Raw genomic sequence first — 22,048 nt, 5'->3', positions numbered from 1 at the left:
AGCACAGGGTCCTTCATCCCCAGTGCACCCTCCTGTTCAAAGCTGGCCTTTCCCTGTCCTGCCTCATTTTAACCCTTCCCTCCCTGGTGGGAGGGCTCAGCACACGCCCTGCTCCTGCCCACCCCCGAGGCTTCTCCCTGTTTTAATGAGGCTTAACATTTATTTTCGTCGGTGGGGACATACATAATTTAAGCCCTGAGCAGGGAAAACCCAGTCAGAGCAGCGAGGACTCACAGAGCTTCTGTGCAGCCCAGTTGAGGAAGCATTCCTAAGTTTTTGTCATCTGAATTGACGCTTGGCCTGGCAGTAACTCCCTGACAGGCAGTAAAAGAGATTTACTGTAAAGCTGCAGAAAAAATTGTGACAAGGAGTTAAATCATGTTAGAAAAATCTGGGAGTGACCCGACTGCTGAAGTGTCAGCCCCGTGTGGGGCTGGACCAGGCTTTGCTCTTAAAAATCCCCACCAAAACCCCACAGCAGCACCAGGAAGGCCAAGTTTCCTTTGATCACATCTCATTTTAATGAGGGCAGGTCCTGAGGAAGCGAACAGTACATGTTTGTATCATCTTGCAAACAAGCTAGTACAGAAATGTAAAAAAAATAAACAAAAATAAATATCTCCCCTGTTTATTTCTCCCCGAGTTTGTAGCACGAGGTTGACCTGAAAACAAGATGAATTTACCCTGTGTCTGGGCAGGGCCATGAACACATTTGAGATGCAATTGTCTGTGTGGTTTCAGAGAGGTCAGAGTAGCCGGAGGTGCCACGAGGAGACCCTTCCTGTCCAGCCAGGTGAGCAGCTCCCACCTCGGGCAGTCCTTGCTCCTCCTGCACGTGGGGCATCTCCACAGGGTCCCTCAGCGGGTCAGAGCCAGCTCTTCAAGCGGGAAGAGCTGGAAGGAGAAGAGGGACTGGGTTATTTTGGAGCATCCCCTGAGCCTCCAGCTCTGCCATCACCTCCCTCTCCACGTGGGATCCCGTTTCCCCTCAGTGCAGTGTTTCATCCACAGCTGCATTCACAATTTTCATTACATTTTCTCCTCCTCAGCCTCAGATCCGACCTGCAGGTTCCTGTCCTGCCACTGTGCACGCAGATAAACCCCACCAGACACCCAAAACCCGCCTTGGACCTGCCTGTGGGGCTCCCAGTTGGAATTTGAGTGGGGAATCCAAGGGATGCACATGTGTGCACGGATCCAGAGCGTGTGGGACCGGGACATGCCCAGCCAGGCAGCAGCACAGCACAGACGTAACACAGCGCTGGGCTTTCCCAAAATGATTCCAATCCCAGATTTCCTCCCAGAAATGAAGTGGGGGAGGAATACAGCTACATGTTTCAGGGGCTGATCCAACAGCCAAAAGCCTCAGTGGAGTTCAGCTGGACGTTGACTCCAGCTCTACATAAGAGGAAAGAAATTTCTGATGTCTGGAGCCAGCCCTGAGCCAGTCCCACACAGCCTGGATGAGCCCTGAGCGGGCAGCAGAGGGGTCCTGAGGAGGGCCACGCCAGGAGAATCCCAGTATCAGCCAGCTGCTGGCTCCAGGGACACCCCTCTGACCCCAGGGACACCTCTCTGACCCCAGGGACACCCCTCCAGCACAGGCAGCTCAGTCTCACAGGGGGCAGGTTTGTGATGCACCAAATGGGGGGCAGAGAAATCCTAGAATCCTGGAATGGTTGGAGTTGCAAGGGACCTTGAAGATCATCCCTTTCCACCCCCTGCCATAGGCAGGGACACCTCCCACTAGACCAGATTGCTCCAAGCCCCGTCCAACCTGGCCTTGGACACTTCCTTCAGCTCCTTTTTCTGCCTTAAAGCCAAAGTGCAGCCCCTCCAAACGCCTTGTTGTGCACCCCAGTTTCCTGGTGAACCCCCCCCGAGGCTCCATGCACCCCTGGTGACCCCCCAGCACCCCCGGGGGCCGCAGAGGGGCCGCAGCAGGACCCTCGTATCCCAGGCACGGATCACATCCCTCGAGCATCCCGGGGCTCTGCGAACCCCCCGTGCCCGCCCCGGCTCCCGGGATCCCCCCGATCCCCCCCGCCCTCCGCCCGCCCGTCGGGGCCGCGTTACCTGAGGCTGGCGGGGGCCGGGCGGGGGTCGTGCGGGGGCCGGGCGGGGGCCGCCCCAGCCCCTCCGGAGCAGGTGCTGCAGGAGGCGGCCGGGGCCGGAGGGCGGCGGCGGGGCCGGGGCGGCGGGCGGGGGGCTCAGCCCGGCGGGGCGGCCCGAGGGCGGGGGGCTGTCCCCGGGGGGCGGCCCGGGGTGCCGGAGGGGCTCGGCCGGCAGCTCCCGCCGCCAGAGGTAGGGGGAGCGGCGGACCCCCATCAGCAGCCCCGAGGCGCGACCCACCGTGTGGTACCGGGGGCTGGCGACGTGCTTGTACCAGGCGCCCGCCGGGGCGGCCGGCAGGATCAGCCCCAGCAGCACCAGGGCCCCCCAGGCGCCCCCCGACAGCTGCCCCCTCCCCATGGCCCGGGCAGGGGTGCGGGAGAGGTGCGGGCAGGGGTGCGGGCACCCCAGCGACGGCTGCCCCGCTCCCGCGCCCCGCCGGTTTATAGCGCCGTCGGGAGGGGCCCCCGCGGCTCCGCCCCGGCAGCCCCCCGCCCGCCCTCCCCCGGCAGCCTCCCCCCGGGATGCCGGCATCCTCCCCATGGCCCCCAGCATCCTCTGAGCATCCCTGAGCATCCCTTGCAACTCAGAGCATCCCCAGCATCCTCCTTGCTGCCTGCGGGATCCTCCCCACGGCCTTGAGCATCCTCTGAGCATCCCTGAGCGTCCCCTGCAACCCGGAGCATCCCGGGCATCCTTGAGCATCCTCCCTGTTCCCTGCGGCAAAGCATTCCAGACCTTTTGCAGTGGATCTGTCCCGCTGCTTCCCTTCCTCTCCTGCCACTCAGTTCTTAAATACCATGAATTTTGCCATCCCAGTCAGGTGACTTTCCCCCACCCAGATTCCTTAATAAAACCAAGCAGGTCAAGTTCATGGTCACCAAGGAGCAATTCCAGCTCCTCCTGTCTATTAGCTGAGTTCTTGGCTCTATACACTGAACCAGGACTAAAAAGTTTCTGGGTATTTTCAGTAACTTGATTAATTTTATTCTCAGCATCTTCCATGCTCCTGTGTGACCATTTAAAATCCCAGAATGGTTTGGATTTGCTGGCTGATGGAGGAGAGAAGGAGAACAATCCAAAGCAGTCATGGGGACAGTGTCAGATGGTCACTGAGGATCCTCACGATTTTCCTCTTCTGGGAAGACTGGGAGTGAGTGCAATTCCCAACTGGCAAGACAGGGATGCAGAATTTCTGGAGTGGATGCTGGAAGTTACATCTGTGCAGAGCACAGCTCGTTCCTGTAATGAACCAGAGCAGGGAGTCCAACTCATCCACAGCCCAAGTTCTTGGAAGGGCCCAGGTTTACCGTAAGGACACGTCTTACTCTGAGCCAATCCCTGCTGGATGGGCTATTTTTGTCACCCTCTGAGTGCTCTGGACATTTGAACAGCCTCACCACTCTCATGTTTAATAGAGCCATTAATGAATGGCAGTGGTACAGCACACAGACCATCCCATCCCATCCCATCATCCCCAACAACGGGACGTGTGCTGCCAGGTCTGTTCACTCCATAAAAGCCAGAACACTCCCTTCTCCTCCCCAGAGATGGATCTGTTGGGAAGGACCTGATGCTCATCCTGGCTTGTTCCTGTCTCTGCTCTGTGCCCAAGGACACAGTCAGGTTTAGGAGCTTTTGTTTCCCTGCAGCCACACTCCAACACAGGCTCAGCCTTCCCAGCAGGAATGGAAGATTTTCCCATTCCCAGAGATCTGCCTGAAGTGTCTCTTACACGTGTTTTTGGCATAACTTGAATGACTTGTCACGCTGATAAACTCTCCACGAACTGAACTCTTTCCTGCCAGTGCATGGATTGATCCCCACAGTTGTGTCCTCGAGGCACCGAGATCCTTTGGATACAGCGTGGCTCCGGATCTCTACCACAGTGCACGTTTCCTCTCCCAAGTATTTTTAAATATCTTTCAAATGAAACAGCTGATAAGCAATTTGAATCCTATTTATATTCTAAGTAACTAGAAGATAATTTTAGGATTCTTGTTCCCCTGGCAGGAGCCGGTGCTGCCGCAGATTCCGTAGCACGTCAGAGGACACATGGCACCGAGCTGCTCCCAGGTGGTCTTGTGCCAGGAACTCCCCCAGAGGAACAAAATCCTGGTTATTTTTGGGAGATAAAAAAACTTTTGAACAAGTCCTGGTTCCTATGGAAATCTACAGACTCCCAAGACATTGAGGTTTCAGCCTAATGGGTCCTTTCTATGAACTGCAGGTGCTCATCAGCCCCAAGCCCTTTAAAAACCCTATTTTGATGTTTTCACTTAAACCCCCGGAAAATTTTGGTCCCACAGGAAAACTTAACTGCAGGGATTTAACCCTATGCCTCTGCTGCTGAAAGGATTTAAGGTTTTATTCCCTTCTGTTGGAACAAAATCAACCTTTCGGTAAGAGGAAGGCTCTGCTGCAGCTCCCCCTCCCTCTGGATGCTCCAAGCTGAGGTATCAGAGCACGAACTGGGGTTTCTGGAGAACATCCCAAGGGACCCCAGGGCTGAGGGGTCAGAGGGGTGAGCAGCTGGAGGCATCAAATCTTCCCCCCTGCAACAAACCCCGCTGAGCTCTGTGAAGAGCCCTCTCCACCCGATTTAATTCCTGTGGTGCTCTCGCCTCCCACCACACACATTACTGCAGCCACTCAGGATTTGTGGCTTTGGAGAATGATCTAAATGAATTTGATGTCCCAGAAAGAGGCACTTGAAAACTAAACCGGTGGGGTTTAATGGCAGCATTTTCCCCAGTTTTATGATAATGACTCTGGTGTTTATTGGCAGGTTAGCGACTCAGCCCAGCAGGAAAACAAAGCAATCGAGAGGCCAGCGCTGGGATGGGGCCTCTGCACCTTTGGGCATTAATGCTTGTACTGTCCATGACATTTTCGGGCCATTTGGGCTCTACAGCATGTCCATGTGGGAGTAGGGGAGGATGGGGGTGACATCAGCAGGCGTGAGGGGGTCCAGACTCTGCCCTCCTCCTCCAGGGTGCAGCACTGCAAACTCACCCAGCTTTGCTGACTGGGATCAGGGGTGAGTTTTGCTCCCATCCCACCCCAGGCAGTGCCTCGTGCACCCCAAGCCGGAGCAAAGCCGGTGCTGCCGAGGGCAGTTGACTCGGAGACGAGCACCTGAGGGAGCTGGTCCTGCACATCCCACCTGGAAAGGGGATGTGATGAAGCCCCTGCCTGGCTCCAGGAGGTCACTGGACAGGTTTCCCTCTGCTCCATCTCTGCCCACGCACCAAATTCCTGCCCTTCCCCTCCTTTTCTGGATTCACATCCCTGCTCCCTCCGGCATTACTTCAACCCTGCAGTGAGTGAAGTCTTAGAGGCAAGAAAAAGATACTCCCACATGTGTGGCTCAGCAACCCTGATGTTTTCCAACACCCATCCCACGGCTGAGCCCCTGGGGAATCAGGAGTGTTTTCGTGGAGCGGGGATGAGGCACTCGGTGAGCAGGACCCAAACAGGCTCAGTCCCTCGGGGGCTGCAGTGACAGCATCCCAGAAAATCCAAGGAATAACAACCTTTGCCATTTTCTTGCATCTAGAGAGTGTAATGAACCCAGACCAGGGAGTGATTTCTTCCCCCAGTGATTCAGAACGTGATTAAATGCTATTTCTCCGTTCCCCTGAAATAAAGGAGCTGTAACTGATACAAACAAATTACAGTTTCAAGCTGTGAGGCAGAAACACCTCAACTGCACAGACATCGGTGGCTCTGAAAAGAAAGAGGAAACACTGAGTGGCATTTCCTAGAGTTGCAGATCTTCATATTAAAGTGCTCTAAATTAATTATTTCACTCCTAAGAAACTACTAATTCCTCACTATTTTTAGCCTCATGCACTATTTTAAGTGATTTTTTTTTTTCCAGGGTCCAGTCACGTGGAAGTTAAACAGCAGGCAGTGAAGTCTCTAAAGGATAATAAACTATCTCAAATTACTTTGCTAATGGAACAAGGAGTGCTGTAAATGTCACACAGGATAGAACAAGAGCGGGAGAAACCTTTACATGAAACAATGGATCCATTAGCACCGAGCTGACAGGAAAAAGCCACAGACTCGTGATGCTTGTGCAGAGTTTCATGGAGTTGCTTCCCCAGGCCAAGGGAACTTGTTTCCTCACTGGAATTCTGCGCTGAGCTCACACCACAATCACCCACACTCCCAAGGCATCGACCCTTTAGGATTTCAAAGCCCTTTACAGACAATAATTGAGATAATAATTAAGCCCCAGCTGAGTCAGTGGAATTATTCCTGCTTCCAACCATGGAACGGATTGGGAATCACTGAATCACTGATGGGAGACCAAAACCAAACTGAGGTCCAGACCCACCAAACCCGCTAAGGGCTCCTCACCTCTCCAGCTTAATGAAGTTGTCCATCATCCTCCGAGCTGCAGGAATGACCCTCAAATTCTGCTGTGACTCACCCAGCTGTGGGGCCTGTCGGGTGAGAGGATGAGCTGTGAGGCACCGCTGCTTGTCCACCCCACCCTGTGTTTTGCCTGTCCCGCGGTTGGCAGGATATTGAGAATCTCCAAACACCTCAGGGGCTGCAGCAACGACATCGCAGAGTGATTTGGACGTGACATAAACGCCACCAAGGAATCGTGAGGAAACAGTCCCAGTGATGTGGGATGACAGCACTGCCTTAGGAAATCAGAAGAGAAAAAAAAATCTGAAAGGCAGGAAAAAGAGCAAGGGGGAAAAAAGCTGCCCTGGGCTGGCATCTGTAATGCAAGCAGATCCCTCAGCCCCCTCCAGTCCATGAGTCAGTTTTTCTCCTGGAAGTAATTTCCAACCCCAGCGAGTTAATACCCAGATGTGTGAAGTGCAGGGTAAATTTGGCCCTGCTCTGCAGTGTCTGCTGTGAGGAGAAAGGGTTGTGAGAGGCATCTTTCATTTGACAGCCCCGAGATCCCTCAAGCAGAGCCCACACAGCCCCCAGGAGCTCTCCTGTTTTCCTGGGATTTAATTAGGTGAGGCTCTCCAGCACACACTGCTACATGTGTGAGATGAGTGGAGGCTCAGAGGGGTGGAGGTGAGAACAAAATCCTTCTTCAAGTGAATCTGCACAGATCAAGGTTGAAAAGCCCTCAGCAACTAGCACCACCATTGTCACCCCTAACCCAAGCCCTCAGGTGCCACATGCTTGTGTTCTTTGAACACTTCCAGGGATGGTGACCCCAGCCCTGCCCTGGGCAGCCTGTTCCAATGCTTGACAACCTTTTCCATCAAGAAATTTCCCCTAATATCCAATTTAAACCTCTCCTGGAGCAACTCGAGGCCATTTCCTCTTGTCCTGTCTGTTGTTACCAGGCAGAAAGAAGCCCAAAGTTGCAATAAGTCCCAATGTCCCACATTCCACAGGCAATTCCTGCTGCTGGCTGTGATGTCCCTGTAGGTGGGAGATAGACACCTCCATAAAACCTAGCAGCAGACAAATCAAATGGAATTATTCAGAGCAGAGTGGTCGGGCTGGCAGAGCCTCAGCAGGGAGTGGAGAGCTCCGAGCTGCATTCCCAGCACTGTCAGTTCTGTGCTCTCCCACCTCTCCAAATTCCCAACTCTTGGCGTTGCCGGGTGGGGAAATAGTGATGGAAATGTGTCATGGCACAGCCAGGTCACCAGGCACTGTTTGCTGAGTGTTACACCAGGATGGGCTGGATTAAACACGGATCGAGTTCAGTCAGGGCTCAGCTCCACGGACTCTCCCGAGGCTCCCACCCTGCCCAGAGCATCCCAAGGGTCCAGCACCAGCTCTGCTCCCACAGGAACCCTGGGGCAGGAGCAGCCCATCAGCGTGAGCTCCCGGAATGGGACCCGAAAATGGAGCTCTGCCAGGGTCCTCATCCTGTTCTGGGAATCTGAAAGGCTAAATTTACTCCTTTCCTCTGAATTCCCATCCAGGGACTTCATTTTCTGTCAGCTGCACTTACCCTGCTCTCATCCCCCCAACAAGCTGCTGCTAAACTCCAATAATATTTATGGGTGCCTTAAAATACAGCTCTGCTTTCCAGCATGTGTCTCTGCAAAGATCCTGCTCCTCCTTGATCATCCTCCCCCTCTTCAAGGAATCACTGCTTTCCAGGGAAGATTGTATCACCAAATCATGTTTTTTTAGCAAATAAAGCTCTTGGAGGAAAATTCCCTCTTCAAATCCAAAGCTGTGCATCGTGCCTGTGGATTAATCAAAGAACTGGGGGGTGTGAATGCCCCTCCACGACTCAACTTTTAAATAGAAAAACATGGTTTTGGTTAAAAAACAGGTGGGCAAATAATATGGTTAATAATGTCAGTCTGGGATGTTTGTGAAAAGCAAGGTTGACTTCCTATTTCCCTGTCCCACACGGAGGGTCTCAGCTGCCAACGAGCCACTCTGGCACCAAGCTGGGGATGGGAAATTAAGCCAAGGCCTAACCTTTAGTTCTACCCTTGGACAATATTTCAGTGCTGGGCTATAAATATTTGATCTGTTGCTCTTGTGAGCGGAATGGGCTTGTTGTGCTCATCTGCAGGGTTATCAATTATTCCAAAGTGTATTTATTGCTGATTAAATGACTTGAAAATGCCTTTCCCTGCAGTTATTGTGTGATATTTAGCAAGTAAACACGGAAATTAACTCTCCCAGGGTCAATATTAACCCTTTTTCTTGGGAAGGAAACACTCCCTGCCTGACAACACATAGCACTAAGCACCAAGTAAGATATTGGGAGACCAGTTAATTCTATATAATTATATTTCTTTATGTTTTGGGGTCACAGTCTGTGCTAAGATCTGGCTTCCATTTGCAATCGCTGAATAAATAAACCAGCATCTTTAAATCATCAGCAAAGAATGATTCAGGGGCTTGAAAGAGGGTTGTAAAAACCTCTCTGCACCACAAAATAGATGAATCTCCACCCATGACTCACAGGCACCAGCAGGATGGTTCTCCAGAAGGACGAGGAGCTTTGGTGAAGTTTGTTTGAATATTGGCTCTCCAGCAACTCTTTGTGCTGCTTGTTAAAGGTGGGGACACCGGGAGAGTGGGAATATCTGCCTTTGGGTCAGGTCCTTGGTGCTCCTGGGCTGGTGGGAAGCGACATCACCGACCAGGGCCGAAATCTGAAAGGTCCCAACTCCCTCCCTGCCGAGTGCCTGTGTCCCCAGAGTCCCCTGGTGAGTAATGTCCCTCCCCATCGCCGTTCCTCAGGTGTGTTTATCATCCTGTGCCCAGCCACGGTGTCATTTCACAGCCGAGTGACACTTGAGGCAGCACATCCCTGCCGGCAGGCTCAGCTCATTTCGTGCTAATTGCTCTCCAAAATTGGGTGATGCAGTTTGGACATAAAAACCATTTTCAACAGCGTCATTAATTCGGGGGACATTTCCTGGAGTAATTACAGCCCTCATCCTCAGTCATTCCCAATTATTCCGTGCAGCCCCACCCAAACACACTTCAGGGTTGATTAGCAGGACGTGTGTTACCCCACTCCACGCTCAAGCGGGAGAAATGGGGCTCTTTAGGAGAAAGTAAATATTACCTGTTGTGTCCAATGATCCAAAATCCTTCATTATCTGCTCCCAAACACTTAGCAAACCTATTACTTAATTTATTTGATGGCACAAATGTTGTTAACTGGGGCTGGTGTGGGATGACAAAACGTCATGGGATGCTTTAATGATCTGTTTGATGTGCTGCTTTGTTCTAGAATGATTGTTTACGGCTCAAAGAAAAGGAAGAACCAGTTTTGACAAGAAATTCAGGGAAAAGACAGCAGGTCTGAGTGATAAAAGTGCTCATCCAATCTTCCAGCCACAGGAAGATCCCAGGAATTTACTAGGAATTTCATCAGGAAGTGGAGTGTCAGGCCAAGGGGGAATGGCTTCCCACTGCCAGAGGGCAGGGTTAAATGGGATTTTGGGAAGGAATCCTACCCTGTGAGGGTGAGGAGGCCCTGGGCTGGTGGAAGGTGTCCCTGCCCATGGCAGGAGGTGGCACTGGGTGGGCTTTGAGGTCCCTTCCAACCCAAACCCTTCCAGGATTCTATGACAGTGACCCCATCTCTTGGTGGGAATCTGGGAGAGAAAGAGGTGGTAGATCCTAAAGTTTGAAAACATCTGCCTGTTCCTCTGTGCTGTGGCCAAGCAAGCTTTTATCTTTGGTTTGGTTTTGTCTTTGGGGTTTTTTTTCCCCTTCCAGAGGAACATGGCTGCTCTCAATGCATTTTTCCACGCTCCTGGAGCACCCTCTCCTGTCCAAGGAGCCGCAATTCCCATCTCTGTGTCCCAGCAACACAGAGACCTTTAAACCACGGGATCAGCCCACACATTGAGCAGGAACCTGGACAGGTTTCCTCAGGTGTGTCAGCGTTAGCTCACCTGAGCTCGCCCTGCACAGCTGGAACCTGGATACCGAGCGTGTGAGTCACAACCTGGAGCAAATAAAGGATTATTTACGTCAGACTGAGCTCTCAACACCCTGTCAGAGCCCTTTTGTAGTCCCGCTCCACTGGATCCCAAATCCTAATTTCAACAGTGTTTTGAGTGCATTTTTTAACCTTTTTTTTTTTTTTTTTTTCCCAGTCACACCCCGTGTACCTGAGGTAACAAACACCCAGGTTATGACACTAAATCGAGGGGCAGCGCTGCAGGTCTGATGAATCCATGAAGGGGGCTGTTTGCACCCCAGGGGAGGTATCTGGCCTGGAGAAACCCCACGGAAATCAGCCCACTGTGTCCAGGGGCAGGTCCCCCCAGTCCTGGGGGACACCAAACCCCCCACAGGCTGTGGGCAGAACGCCTGGGCCAGGGACACAGGGGCGTGTGGAGGTTCAGGGCAGCGCCCGGGGGGGACAAGGAATGGGCTTGGGGTCCCCCACGTCTCCACACCCAGGGGGGACAGGAATGGCCCTGGGGTCCCCCACGTCTCCACACCCAGGGGTGTTCAAGCAGGACCTGGGGACCCCAAATGGCCCCGAGGTCCTCCTGCCCCTCAGGGACACTACCGAGAGGGAGCCAGAGCGGCCCTGCCAGGGGCGCTCCGCCCAGAGCATCTCTATGATCCCCGCGCCGGGTGTCTATGGCCGGGCGCTGGAGGACCGAGAGGTGACGTCAGCGGGGTGGCGCTGTCTCCGCCGGGGGCGGTTCCGGCAGCGGGGGGCGGCGCTCTGGCCGCGCAGCTCCGTGTGCCGGCGGGGCTGGGCGGGCGCGCCTCTCTATGGTGGTGGCGCGGCGCTCTGGCCCGCGCTCGGTGGTGTGGGCGGGGCCGAGGCCGCCATGGCCGCCATGGCCGGCGCGGGGCCGGGCCCGGCCGAGGGGCCGTGTGTGCTGTGCTGCGGGGAGCTGGACGTGCTGGCGCTCGGCCGCTGCGAGCACCCCATCTGCTACCGCTGCTCCGTGCGGATGCGGGCGCTCTGCGGCGTCCGCTACTGCGCCGTGTGCCGAGAGGAGCTGCGGCAGGTGAGGCCGGGGGAGGGGAGCGGGGGGGGCCTCGGCCGGGCTGGGCCGCGCTCGGAGCACGGGGAGCTCGGGAAAGGGACGGAGCCCCGGGGTATCCGCCCTCCGCGCCGCTCCGGCGGGCGAGAGGCGAAATAATGAGAAAAGGGAGTTTAAAGGGAATATTTTTTTGGTTTTAAGTCAGCAGGGCTCGCTCTGCCAGCCTTTGCTCCCTGCCCCGGGAAGCGGCTGCTCTTAGGAGGGCTCGAGGAATCCTGGAATGGTTTGGGTTGGAAGGGACCTTAAAGTCCACCCAGTGCCACCCCCTGCCACGGGCAGGGATACCTTCCACTGTCCCAGGTTCCTCCAAGCCCTGTCCAACCTGGCCTTGGACACTCCCAGGGATGGGGCAGCCACACCTTCTCTGGGCAATCCGTTTCTGGATTTGTAACGTAGTTCCTACTGTAAGAACTGAAATTCTTCTTGTATTTGTGTGTCTCAGTCTCTCTGGGCTCCAGGTTTCCCTGTGATCCCCCAGGAAATGGGGAGGAGCCGAGTGCAGGGCCCCTGGCAGGCATTCCCTGCGGGAAGGCTTCCCTTGGTTGAGGGTATTTACTCTCGGCACAGCTGTGGGAGCAAAACACACCAGAAACGTTTCCTAATCTCGTTCAAAATCCAAAGGCCGGGCTGGTCCAATCCACGTTTCCCAGGCAGCTGATAAGGACGAGTCCCAGTGGCTTTGGTGACAGAGCCTGGGGATGGTGACAGCTGGGGCTGGCACTGGGCTCTGCGGGCAGCAGATCCTGGAGCTTGCCTGGGATCCCAGAGCCCAGAGTTTGCCTGCAATCCCAGGATCCCTGCAGGCTCCCTGGGGTGGCAGAGCCCCTGCTGATCCCTGTGTTGTGTCCCCAGGTGGTGTTTGGGAGGAAGCTCCCGCCCTTCTCCTCCATAGCCCTCCACCAGCTGCAGCATGAGAAGAAATACGACATTTATTTCATGGATGGGGAGGTCTATGCCCTGTACAGGTGAGCTCTGGCCCCTCTCTGGGACGTGGCAGGAGGTGTTTGGGAGGGCAGGGTGCTGTGGTTTCCTGGGAATGGAGGTGCTGGCCATGTGAGTCACCTGCTGGGCACGTGTTTGGGCAGGTGAGAGGCCGGAGCAGGGCAGTGCAGGGAACACTCACAGCCCCTCAAGGCTGGAGTGCTGCAGCACAGAAGCTTTGCTCTGTCAACAAAAGTAATTTTTTTGCACATTTAGCAGCAGCAAACTCGCTGAAAACCTTTCCGTTCCTTGCGTGGCTGCTGTGGAAATTGGTGAAGACATAATTGCAATTAATTGTATATTAATATATGCAGGTGTCAATAAAATCAGCCAGTGCTCTGGCAGAGTTGGAAACCCCTGTGGGATGGACTTCTTTGTGGTGTTTTTTCCCCTTCCTTTTGTGTTACAGTTCTTCATCCCTCCCCTCTATATTCCTCAGTTTCTGACAGTGGAAGGTGTAATGAAACTGGGTGTGAATGCTGCAGGATCCAGCTGGATCTGCAGGAAGCACAGGGTTTGTTCCAGTCCCCTCAGTTTTGGGGACAGTGTCACTCTTACACTGCTCAGCTCCTTTCCTGCACTTGAAACCTCGGTGTCATTTGATTCCCTCCCATTCCTGACACAGGACAAAATTCTTGGAATAAGCAGGACTCAAACCTCGTTACAGATTGCTGGGAGGCCCATAAAGCTGGAACCTTCTGCCAGGGCCGGGATGTTTGTGTTCTGACGGAGGTCTGGGGGTGCTGGGGGATAACTGGCTCATTTCTGGGAGCTCTCTCCTCCCTCAGGAAGCTGCTGCAGCACGAGTGCTCCTTGTGCCCTGACGCCAAGCCCTTCAACACCTTTGCAGACCTGGAGCAGCACATGAGGAAGCAACACGAGCTCTTCTGCTGCAAACTCTGTGTCAAACACCTGAAGGTGAGCTGGGCCTCTGCTGGGATGTGTGGGGAGGAGGAGGCTTTCCCTCTGTGCCTTCCCAGAGTACCTGGGGAGCTGGGAAGAAGGAGGTGGCTGAACAGCAGTTATTTTGGTTTCCTCTGCCTGCCTGCAGCGAGACCAGTTGCTTTATTTGAAGTCTTTCTCTTTCCATAAACTGATTACTGAAGGAGGGCTGGAGGTTCTCCAGATTTTAAATTAAACCCCACGGTGGTGGTGCCACAGTTGGTGTGTGCCAGGTGAGCCGGAGTTTGCTGCCAGAAGGGATGGGATCCAGAAGGGAGCAGGTTGACCTGAGTGAACCCTGTAAGACTGGGAACAGATTTGAGTCTTTCCTGTGCTTGTGCAGTCCCTGGAGCTGAGGGAAGGGAGCGGGGAGGGAGGGCAGGACCCCAGTGAGGCATTTCATGGTCAGCACAGCCAGCACTGAGAGAACTTTTTTGTCATTTTCTCTCCCAGAGAATTCACAGACAATATTAAAACTGTTGCTTTTTGACTTCAGAATGCTATAGAGATTTTTGTTTCCCAGGAAAAAAAAAATCCCTTATTCCAAAGAGTCACTTGTACCCACAGAAAAGAAGCTCTTAAACTTGCAGAAGCTTCGGTCCATCAGCTCTGGCAAAGCTAAACAAACCTTTTCCCAGAGCAAGTTCACAGGCCTTGTCTAGGCCAGAAATAAAGGATATTCTGTTGTCAAGGCTGGGCCGATCCTTTTGGCATCTCCAGAACCTTCCTACCAAAATAGCTCACGTGTTACTGGGGACAGAGGGTTGGCTTGTGATGCAGAATTTTTTCATTGAAGTGTCTACTCCGTAGCTATTTTGGGTGGTTGCTGTCTGAGGAAAGTAAAACAGCTCACTGAGGGTTTATGGGGCTTTTTAATTCGAGTATGCAAAATACTGTGTGCTCATAAATGCATACTTAGGATTTTCCTCCCCCTGAGATGATAAAGTTTGTTGCCATATCAAAAAAAAAAAAATGAAAGGGGGGAAAAAAAAGTTAATTAGATCTGTTTCCAGTGTTCGAAGGGAGAGAAATTCAAGTTGGATTTAATTTGGATCCGCCACTTGAATTGGAATCAGCAACCATTTGAGGTGTCGGTGGTCAAGCTTTTCGAAGCAAGCCTTAACTCCTCAGAGGGACAAGGTGGGCACAACCCCGGCTCATCCCTGTTCCCTGTCCACGAGGAGTGACACGCCCTGTGTGTCTGTCCCCGGTGCAGATTTTCACCTCCGAAAGGAAGTGGTATTCCCGCAAGGACCTGGCCCGGCACCGCATCCACGGGGACCCCGACGACACCTCCCACCGGGGGCACCCCCTGTGCAAGTTCTGCGACGAGCGGTACCTGGACAACGACGAGCTGCTGAAGCACCTGCGCAGGGATCACTACTTCTGCCACTTCTGCGACTCTGATGGTGCTCAGGAGTACTACAGGTGGGGCCAGGAGGGTTATTTGTGCGAGTTCTTTCCGGGCCTTGAACTGCCTGGGTCTGCTTTGAATTTTAGGGGAAGCAGTGCTTGATGGCAGAGGGGAGGAACGGGAGTGAGGCTGGCTGCAGTCTCTTGTTCCTCAGACAAACAGCCAGAATATTCACTTTGTCTAGTTCATGCCTTAAGATTTTCTTCGTTAATGTTTGATGTGAGAGGTTATGTTTTGCAGCCTGACAGCAGCTGTCTGGTGTGTTACCTCCAGAGGTGGACAGGCTGAGAGGAAATGGCCTCAAATTTGCACCAGGGGAGGTTTAGACTGGATATTAGGAATGTTTCTTCATGGAAAGGGTTATCAAGCATTGGAACAGGCTGCCCAGAGCAGTGGTGGAGTCCCTATCCCTGGAAGTGTTCAAAAAACACGTGGGTGTGGCACTTGGGAACGTGGTGGTGGTGGTGGTGGTTGATGGTTGGACTCGGGGTTCTTGGATATCTTTTCCAGCTTTAACAGTTCTGCAGTTCCATTATTCTAATGCTCCAGAGTTCATGTGCAAAGATGAGAGAACTGATTTTCTGTGTGAAATACATGCCCTAAGCAGAGCAGGGTGTGATGAGCGTCCACCACTGGGTTTGGCGGGACACCTGGGCCGTGCAGCGCGGTCCGTGTTGGCCCTACAGAAGGGCTTTCACTGGAAGGGATAACAAAACCCAACCACCCAGGCTTCTCTTCGAGAGAGGCCCCGTGCCATGAGAAGGTGGTGCTGGAGGGGTGTGAGTGATCTCTGTGTTTCCCCCGCAGTGACTACGAGTACCTGCGGGAGCACTTCCGCGAGAAGCACTTCCTGTGCGAGGAGGGCCGGTGCAGCACCGAGCAGTTCACGCACGCCTTCCGCACCGAGATCGACTACAAGGCCCACAAGACAGCCTGTCACAGCAAGAGCAGGGCCGAGGCCCGCCAGAACCGCCACATCGACCTCCAGTTCACCTACACCCCCCGGCACCCCCGCAGGAACGACGGTGAGCGGGGCACGAACCCAGCCCTTCGTGGGCTGGAGAGGAATTCTGCCCTGGGGAGCCTGGCACGGAGTGCCCAGAGAAACTGTGGCTGCCCCAGCCCTGGCAGTGTCCCAGGCCAGGTTGGACAGGGCTGGGAGCAACCTGATATAGTAGAAGGTGTCCCTGCCCATGGCAGGGGGTGGCATTGGGTGATCCTTAAGTTCCCTTCCAACCCAAACTGTTCCACTGCTCTGAGGGTTTTCGAGGACATCTGGTGAACATTTCATAGCCATGAAGAAATTCTTCCTGTTCATCCTGGAACAGGACCTGAGAGGTTGTAGAGGTTTGAAGGTAACCAGAACTTAACCAGACCAGGCCCTGGGCAACCTGGTGTGGTTTTGGGTTGGCCTTGCTTTGAGTGAGGGGCTGGAGCAGGTGACATCCAGAGGTCCCTTCCTACCTCAGTTATTGTAGGATTTTTCCCTCCATGAGTGGATTTAACAATGGCACATAATTTTAGGAAAAACTGCTGGCTTAGTCATCAGAAAGAAATGAAGATAATTTGTTTGTACGAGTGTATTTTTGCATTTTTCAGGCAGAGTGTGATGCCGAGATTAGAGAAATAACCGAGAGTGATCAACCCTCCCTCCTGTTCAGGTGTTGTAGGTGCAGAGGACTATGAAGAGGTTGACAGGTACAACAGGCAGGGGAGGACGAGCAGGTTGAACGGCCGGGGGAGCCAACAGAACAGGAGGGGCAGCTGGAGGTACAAGAGGTGAGTAGCACAGCATTGGGTGGAGCTTTCCTCCTGTTCAGTGTTGGTTTTCACTTGCCAGTTCACAATATTTTGGTGGATCAGTAGGAAGTGGGCACAAAATTTGGAGGCCTCTGTGGTGAATCCTTAGCTGAGAGCAGAATGAGCTTCCAGTCCAAGGCCGTGTGCTGGCTACAAGCCTGGGCAACATGGAATTGCTCTGTGTGAAGTCTGAGCTCAGGAAGCAAACAGTGTGATCCTCAGCTTGTGGATTAAATAAACTCAGAACCCGAAATTAATTTCAGCAGCTGTTTTTATGCAAACTTCTCTAAGTAGGATTTTCTGAAGTAGGCGATGAGTCTGTGCAGGCTTAATGAATCATTTTGGTCTGGGTAATCGTGAAATTCCTGTTCTAAGGACTGTGTTTTTCACTGAACTAACAGATCTCTGTGTGGCCAGACTGAGTGCTTGGGAAAAGGAAGAGGGCGAAGCACTGAAATGAAATTTTGCATTTGTGTGTCTCTTCATCCACACCAGACCCGAGTGCTTTATACAGCCTGCACATCTGATTTTCTTCTTTTTCTCGCTGGATAGGCAGCTGGTTCATTACTGATGATTCCACTGGGGAAAAAGTCCATCCCAGAACACTCCTATGTTGGTGTCACGTGTAGATCATGACCAGCCATGTTTCCAGGAGTTCCTGTGGCCTCCAAAAATGATTCCATACGTTTGAAAATGAACAGGAGAGACAGGTGCCCCATTCGTCCTTGGTGCTGTCTCTCCCTGTTCATGCCATTTCTGGCCTGGATTGTTATTCCCACACATAGAACTTGGAAATGCAGGGGGGAATGTTGCCTGGCTGGGGTGGACTGGAGTGGTGGGGCTGGTTTAGCCTCCTCAGCAGGTGGCAGCACGAGATCAGGGATGGAGAGGTGAGAGCTGAGCGAGGCAGCTGCTCCGCGCTCCTTGCTGTTTGACCGAGGAATGTGCCCTGTCCCGCAGGGAAGAGGAAGACAGGGATGTTGCAGCAGCAGTCAGGGCGTCTGTGGCAGCCAAACGGCAGGAAGAGAAGAAAAGGGTGGAGGACAAAGAGGACGGCGGCGGCAGCAGAGGGAAGAAGGAGGATTTGAGGGATCCTGACGTGCTCGGCTCCAAACGCGTGCCAAAGTGCCCGAACGACGCGGCAGGTGAGGGTGCAGCAGGCTCTGCAGGGAGCCTGGCACAGGTGGGAATCGCTGTGCATTGCTCCCAAGAGCTGCTGGATGGGGATGGAGCTCTGCAGAGCCTCAGATCAGCCACAGGGGTTTGCAGTGGGACGTGTCCCAGCGGGCTGGGATCCTGCAGCAGGGTGGAGCTGGGTGGAAATATCGAATGCAGGTAACATATGACATGAGGTGATGGTCCATCCAAATCAAGATAACCCGAGAATGTAACATTTCCCACTTGAGCAGGAAGGACTGATTTATTGGGATGCTTGAGCTGAGTTTCCCCTTTTCTGAGAGCAAGTTATTCCCAGTAAAAGTCTGTAACTGGTGAAAGCAAACCTGACCCAGGTCCAGTTTGGGGCACATAAACACAGCGCAGTGCTGTTTTGATATTACTGTTCCTCCAGATCCATTTTCCACTGTTTTATTACTCCTGCAGCAAGATTTTCACTTAAAGATTTTATGGAACTTCATTAGGAGTTGGGAGCTGTGTGTGGTTAATGGGTACAGCTCATCTAGGGGCTGGGCAGGGTTATCCCTTCCACCTTCAGCTGTTTGTGTGTCAGAGCCATTGCCAATCTGTCCATGCACTCTTGCAGCACAGAACTTGGATTTTAAGGCACATTAAACTGGGAATGAGCTGTGTTTCAGTGTAAAACCACTGCCCAGGAACTAATTGCTGAGCGGTTTGGGCAGAGGTGCGAGGGGCTGCTCAGAGGAGCAGATTTCCAGGTGAAGAAGCTTTGGCATAAATCAGCTGGAGCACAGGGGCTCTGCTGAACATCCTGACCCTGTGCAGGCTGCTGAGTGCCAACCTCGGGGCAAGATTGGGGCACTGGCATCTCAGTTTCTGGAAGGTTCTCTCACTAAGTGCTTCCCCCCCCACGTTTTACTCACTTAAAGTATCATGAATTTCCTGTATGCCATGACATAATGGCGAACGCAGTTAATTGAAGGAAATAGTGATGCATGGATATAAATTGTTCTGGAATGTCAGCTAATGACATCATCAGCTGCTGAAAATAGGACTTGGTAATGCTGCTGCCGTGTTCATTGGTAGCCCCCACTCTGCAGTGAATGGGCTTGAGTTGAAAACATTTCTTTGCTCTTTTTGTCACTGTTCCAAAAGAAGCAGCTGCTAACGGTGCTCTCAGCCAAGACGACTTTCCAGCAATCGGCTCGGCAGCAGGACCTCTCCAGGGGTGAGTTTGTGCAGGGCTGCAGCAGTGAGAAAGCAGATTTAGAAGCTTTATTTATGTCCTGCATTTCCGTGGAAAGTCATTTTGGGAGAATGATCTCCCAGTGCCTCCCCCTGCCCATCCCCTCCTGCCTCGAGCTGTTTCTGTGCCGCTCACCTGCGGCACCGGCTGCTGCTTCAGCTCACGGCTTGGTCTTGGAATCATAGAATCATGGAAGGAGCTGAGCTGGAAGGGACCCAAAAGGATCATCAAGTCCAGCTCCTGGCCCTGCCCAGGACACCCCAACAATCCCACCACGTCCCCAAGAGCGTTGTCTTTGCAGGACAAAGACAGCTCAAATGGGCCTGGACCAGCTCTGGTCAAGGTGGGGGTTGCTGAGACAGCGCTGCTGACACAGTAAGGCTGGTGGCACTTCTTGAGGAGACCCTTTGCAGGTGCAGTTGGTAACTCTCAGTGCATTTGTGTCCTGTTAAACCTGGGTCACTTGTGCCACCCTTAGTAGCAGTTTGAGGAAGAGTGTGGAGAGCTGTGGGGCTCGTGTCGCCCGTCGGGGTTGTGCTGCCTCCATCATAACAGGGTAACCCCAACCTCTCCCTTCCTCACAGCTCTGCCCAGCCAGCACTGGTTAAGCTTAAAGAAGAAGATTTCCCAAGCCTGTCATCCTCTGCAGCTCCCACCATCTCGTCTGGGATGTCTCTGACGTACACAGCGACCGCAAAGAAAGCGGCCTTCCAGGAGGAGGACTTCCCGGCCCTGGTGTCCAAAATGAAGCCCAACAACAAGACAGTAACTAACATCACATCTGCGTGGAACAACGGTTCCAGCAAAAGCGTGGTCAAAGCCATCACCAACCCCTGTGTCAGCCAGCCAGCCAAAAAACCATCCTTGAACACCTCGAAGGGAAGTAAGAAGAGCAATAAACTCTGTGAGTCGGACGACGAAGACGGCGGTGGCGGCTTGACCACCCAGGAGATCCGGAACACGCCCACCATGTTCGACGTCTCGTCCTTGCTGGCAGCCTCTACCTCACAGACTTTTACGAAAGTGGGCAAGAAAAAGAAGGTGGGGGTCGAGAAGCAGAGACCGTCGTCCCCACGGCCGTCCCCGGACGCGGCGTTCCCCAGGCCATCCACGGAAAAGCCCCCGGAAGCAGAGCAGCCCTGCAAGGTGTTCCCTGCTCCCCACGGCCCCGACAGACCCACAGCTGTCGTGAACGGGCACTCGGAAAAGCCCTCAGCGGTCTGTGGCACACCCAAAGAACCCCCCGGCCTTAAAAAGCCCACAGTGACTAACAAATGCCCTTTACCTCAGGAAGACTTCCCAGCTCTTGGGAGCTCAGGATCAGCCAGGATGCCCCCGCCACCAGGTAAGCACAGAGGGGGTCACAGAGTCCTGCAATGGGTTGGGTTGGGAGGAATCTTAAAGGTCATCTCGTTTCACCTCCCTGCCGTGGGCAGGGACACCTTCCACCAGCCCAGGTTGCTCCAAGCCCTATCCAACCTGGCCTTGGACACTTCCAGGGATGGGGAAGCACAGCCAGCTTTGCTTGGAAGTGTCTTAGAGAAACATGGCCCACGGATGTGCTGAATGAGTCTCCTCCTGGCTCTCGTGTGAGGTTCTGCCACCAGGTGCCAGGTTGGGCTCTGGAGGTAAAGGCAGCCTGGGTGACACAGGGGGGCTGGAATGTCCTCTGAGAGTCCTGGCTAGAGCAGTGGCAGTGTTGGGACACCTTTGTCCCACACAGCTGGAGGTGTTTGGTCGCTGGGGTGGCTCATGGATGAGCAGCTGGTTTTCACCTGTCCCTGCTCTTCTTGGAGCTGTTGTGCTCCAGGATCTGCTTGGGAGGCCGCCGTGGGTGAAGGGAATCTGGCGGCGTCCTGTTCCTGCTGGCACTCCTCAGTTGGCTTCCTTGGCTGCTTCCTCCTGTGTTTGCAGAGGTTTCCTGCCCTGCTTTTAGCCATGACCTTGTAAAAGTGGAGAGACAGCAACAAGTGTGACTTGGAGTGGTTTTAATGGAGGTGGCACCGCTGCTTGTGCTGCTCTGCAGCTCCTGCTGGGGGAGATGCCAGGCCAGGCCTGGTGCTGCTGTGCCTCCTCAGGTGATTTCTGTTCACTTTAATAATGCAAAAGTGCTTTTCATTGTGACTTTGAGTGGGTTTTAAAAACTATTTTCCATTGAAAAAGTAAATGAATAATTAAAGCGCTTTCTGTGTAGAGGAACATCAGCCGCCCTGAAGTGCTTCTTGAAGATTTCCACCTCTGATTTTTAGTTTTTTTTCCAGTATAGTCATATCTGCACTGCAACTTCTTGGTGCTTGTGCAGAGTGTGGCAGACACTGGTTTGAACTTTAGCTGAGGGGGGTGTGTTCTAACTCCTGCCCCTTCCCTGTTCCCCCCAGGCTTTAACTCCGTGGTGCTGCTGAAGAACCCTCCTCCGCCTCCGGGCCTGTCGGTGCCTGTCAGCAAACCCCCCCCGGGCTTCGCTGTCATTCCATCCACCAACATCTCTGAACCTGTCACTACAGCTCTGAAAGAGTGAGTAAATAACTCCTTGGAGTGAGTTACGTTCCACATTGCGCCTCAGTTGTGTCAGGTGGGCTTCAAACAGCGCAGGGAACGCTCGGGGTTACTCTGAGCGGGGCCGGCTGGGTGAAGATTCCCAGTGGGAAGTCCTGGGGTGTTGTGGGCTGGATTGAGGGGAGTTGTGTAAAAGAAGACAGCCCTGTGTAGCTGCAGCTGAGGAAGTGGAAACCTGTGCGGTGTGGCTGCTCAGACACTGGTCTGTTTTAGATTTATTTGGGAATCTGCAGCTTCAACATATTCCTTCACCTTCCCATCGATTCTGTCAGAGTCCCAGCAGCAGAGTGCTGAGGCATGTTCTCCTTGGTGACCTTCACTGCCCTGATCTTCCCAGTAGCTGCTCTCTGGCCCTTCTGGGATAGAAAG

At 53.5% G+C, this 22,048-nt stretch overlaps 2 protein-coding genes and 1 long non-coding RNA gene across 5 annotated transcripts in view; 2 read left to right on the top strand and 1 right to left on the bottom strand.

Annotated features, from left to right (window-relative positions):
* Positions 1-497: 497 nt before the first annotated feature.
* Positions 498-11,160, bottom strand: NPW (neuropeptide W). 2 transcript variants are annotated; one of them, XR_003572721.1, is made up of 3 exons: positions 10,996-11,160; positions 10,488-10,540; positions 498-894 (listed from the first exon to the last, which is right to left on the bottom strand). XR_003572721.1 is itself a non-coding variant. In XM_027897221.1 (2 exons), exons 1-2 carry the CDS (start codon positions 2,470-2,472, stop codon positions 859-861), a joined length of 432 nt encoding a protein of 143 aa, XP_027753022.1. In that variant the 5' UTR covers positions 2,473-2,535; the 3' UTR covers positions 498-858. The 2 variants fall into 2 exon arrangements, 1 of the variants encoding a protein (XP_027753022.1); XM_027897221.1 differs by lacking the exons at positions 10,488-10,540; positions 10,996-11,160 and adding an exon at positions 2,077-2,535.
* LOC114064300 overlaps positions 9,725-22,048 on the top strand; it is a 23,272-nt gene continuing 10,948 nt past the window's right edge. Inside the window, exons 1-2 of the long non-coding RNA XR_003572722.1 lie at positions 9,725-9,736; positions 10,008-10,013. This is a non-coding gene — a long non-coding RNA (uncharacterized LOC114064300). The remainder of the gene's footprint in view (positions 9,737-10,007; positions 10,014-22,048) is intronic.
* ZNF598 (zinc finger protein 598) overlaps positions 11,365-22,048 on the top strand; it is a 13,362-nt gene continuing 2,678 nt past the window's right edge. Inside the window, exons 1-10 of one of the 2 annotated variants that reach the window (XM_027897219.1) lie at positions 11,365-11,567; positions 12,456-12,568; positions 13,373-13,502; positions 14,743-14,954; positions 15,748-15,965; positions 16,602-16,719; positions 17,701-17,885; positions 19,036-19,105; positions 19,708-20,468; positions 21,502-21,637. In XM_027897219.1, the coding sequence (XP_027753020.1) occupies positions 11,385-11,567; positions 12,456-12,568; positions 13,373-13,502; positions 14,743-14,954; positions 15,748-15,965; positions 16,602-16,719; positions 17,701-17,885; positions 19,036-19,105; positions 19,708-20,468; positions 21,502-21,637 (2,126 nt within the window). In that variant the 5' untranslated portion in view covers positions 11,365-11,384. Of the gene's footprint in view, positions 11,568-12,455; positions 12,569-13,372; positions 13,503-14,742; positions 14,955-15,747; positions 15,966-16,601; positions 16,720-17,700; positions 17,886-19,032; positions 19,106-19,707; positions 20,469-21,501; positions 21,638-22,048 lie in introns of both variants that reach the window. The other variant, XM_027897218.1, reaches the window with a different exon arrangement.

This window comes from Empidonax traillii, unplaced genomic scaffold, assembly GCF_003031625.1.
Source record: "Empidonax traillii isolate 1590-97213 ecotype Southwest subspecies unplaced genomic scaffold, ASM303162v1 scaffold534:size827195, whole genome shotgun sequence".
NCBI lineage: Eukaryota > Metazoa > Chordata > Aves > Passeriformes > Tyrannidae > Empidonax > Empidonax traillii.
Note: the sequence above shows the minus strand (reverse complement) of the source record. Positions and strands in the feature narration are given on the sequence as shown.

Excerpts from the sequence above, each read along its gene's own strand:
- NPW (XM_027897221.1), bottom strand. The coding sequence starts at position 2,472 with ATGGGGAGGGGGCAGCTGTCGGGGGGCGCCTGGGGGGCCCTGGTGCTG. Across the intron at positions 895-2,076 it reads CCGGCCCCCGCCAGCCTCAG|CTCTTCCCGCTTGAAGAGCT; the intron begins GTAACGCGGCCC and ends TTCTCCTTCCAG.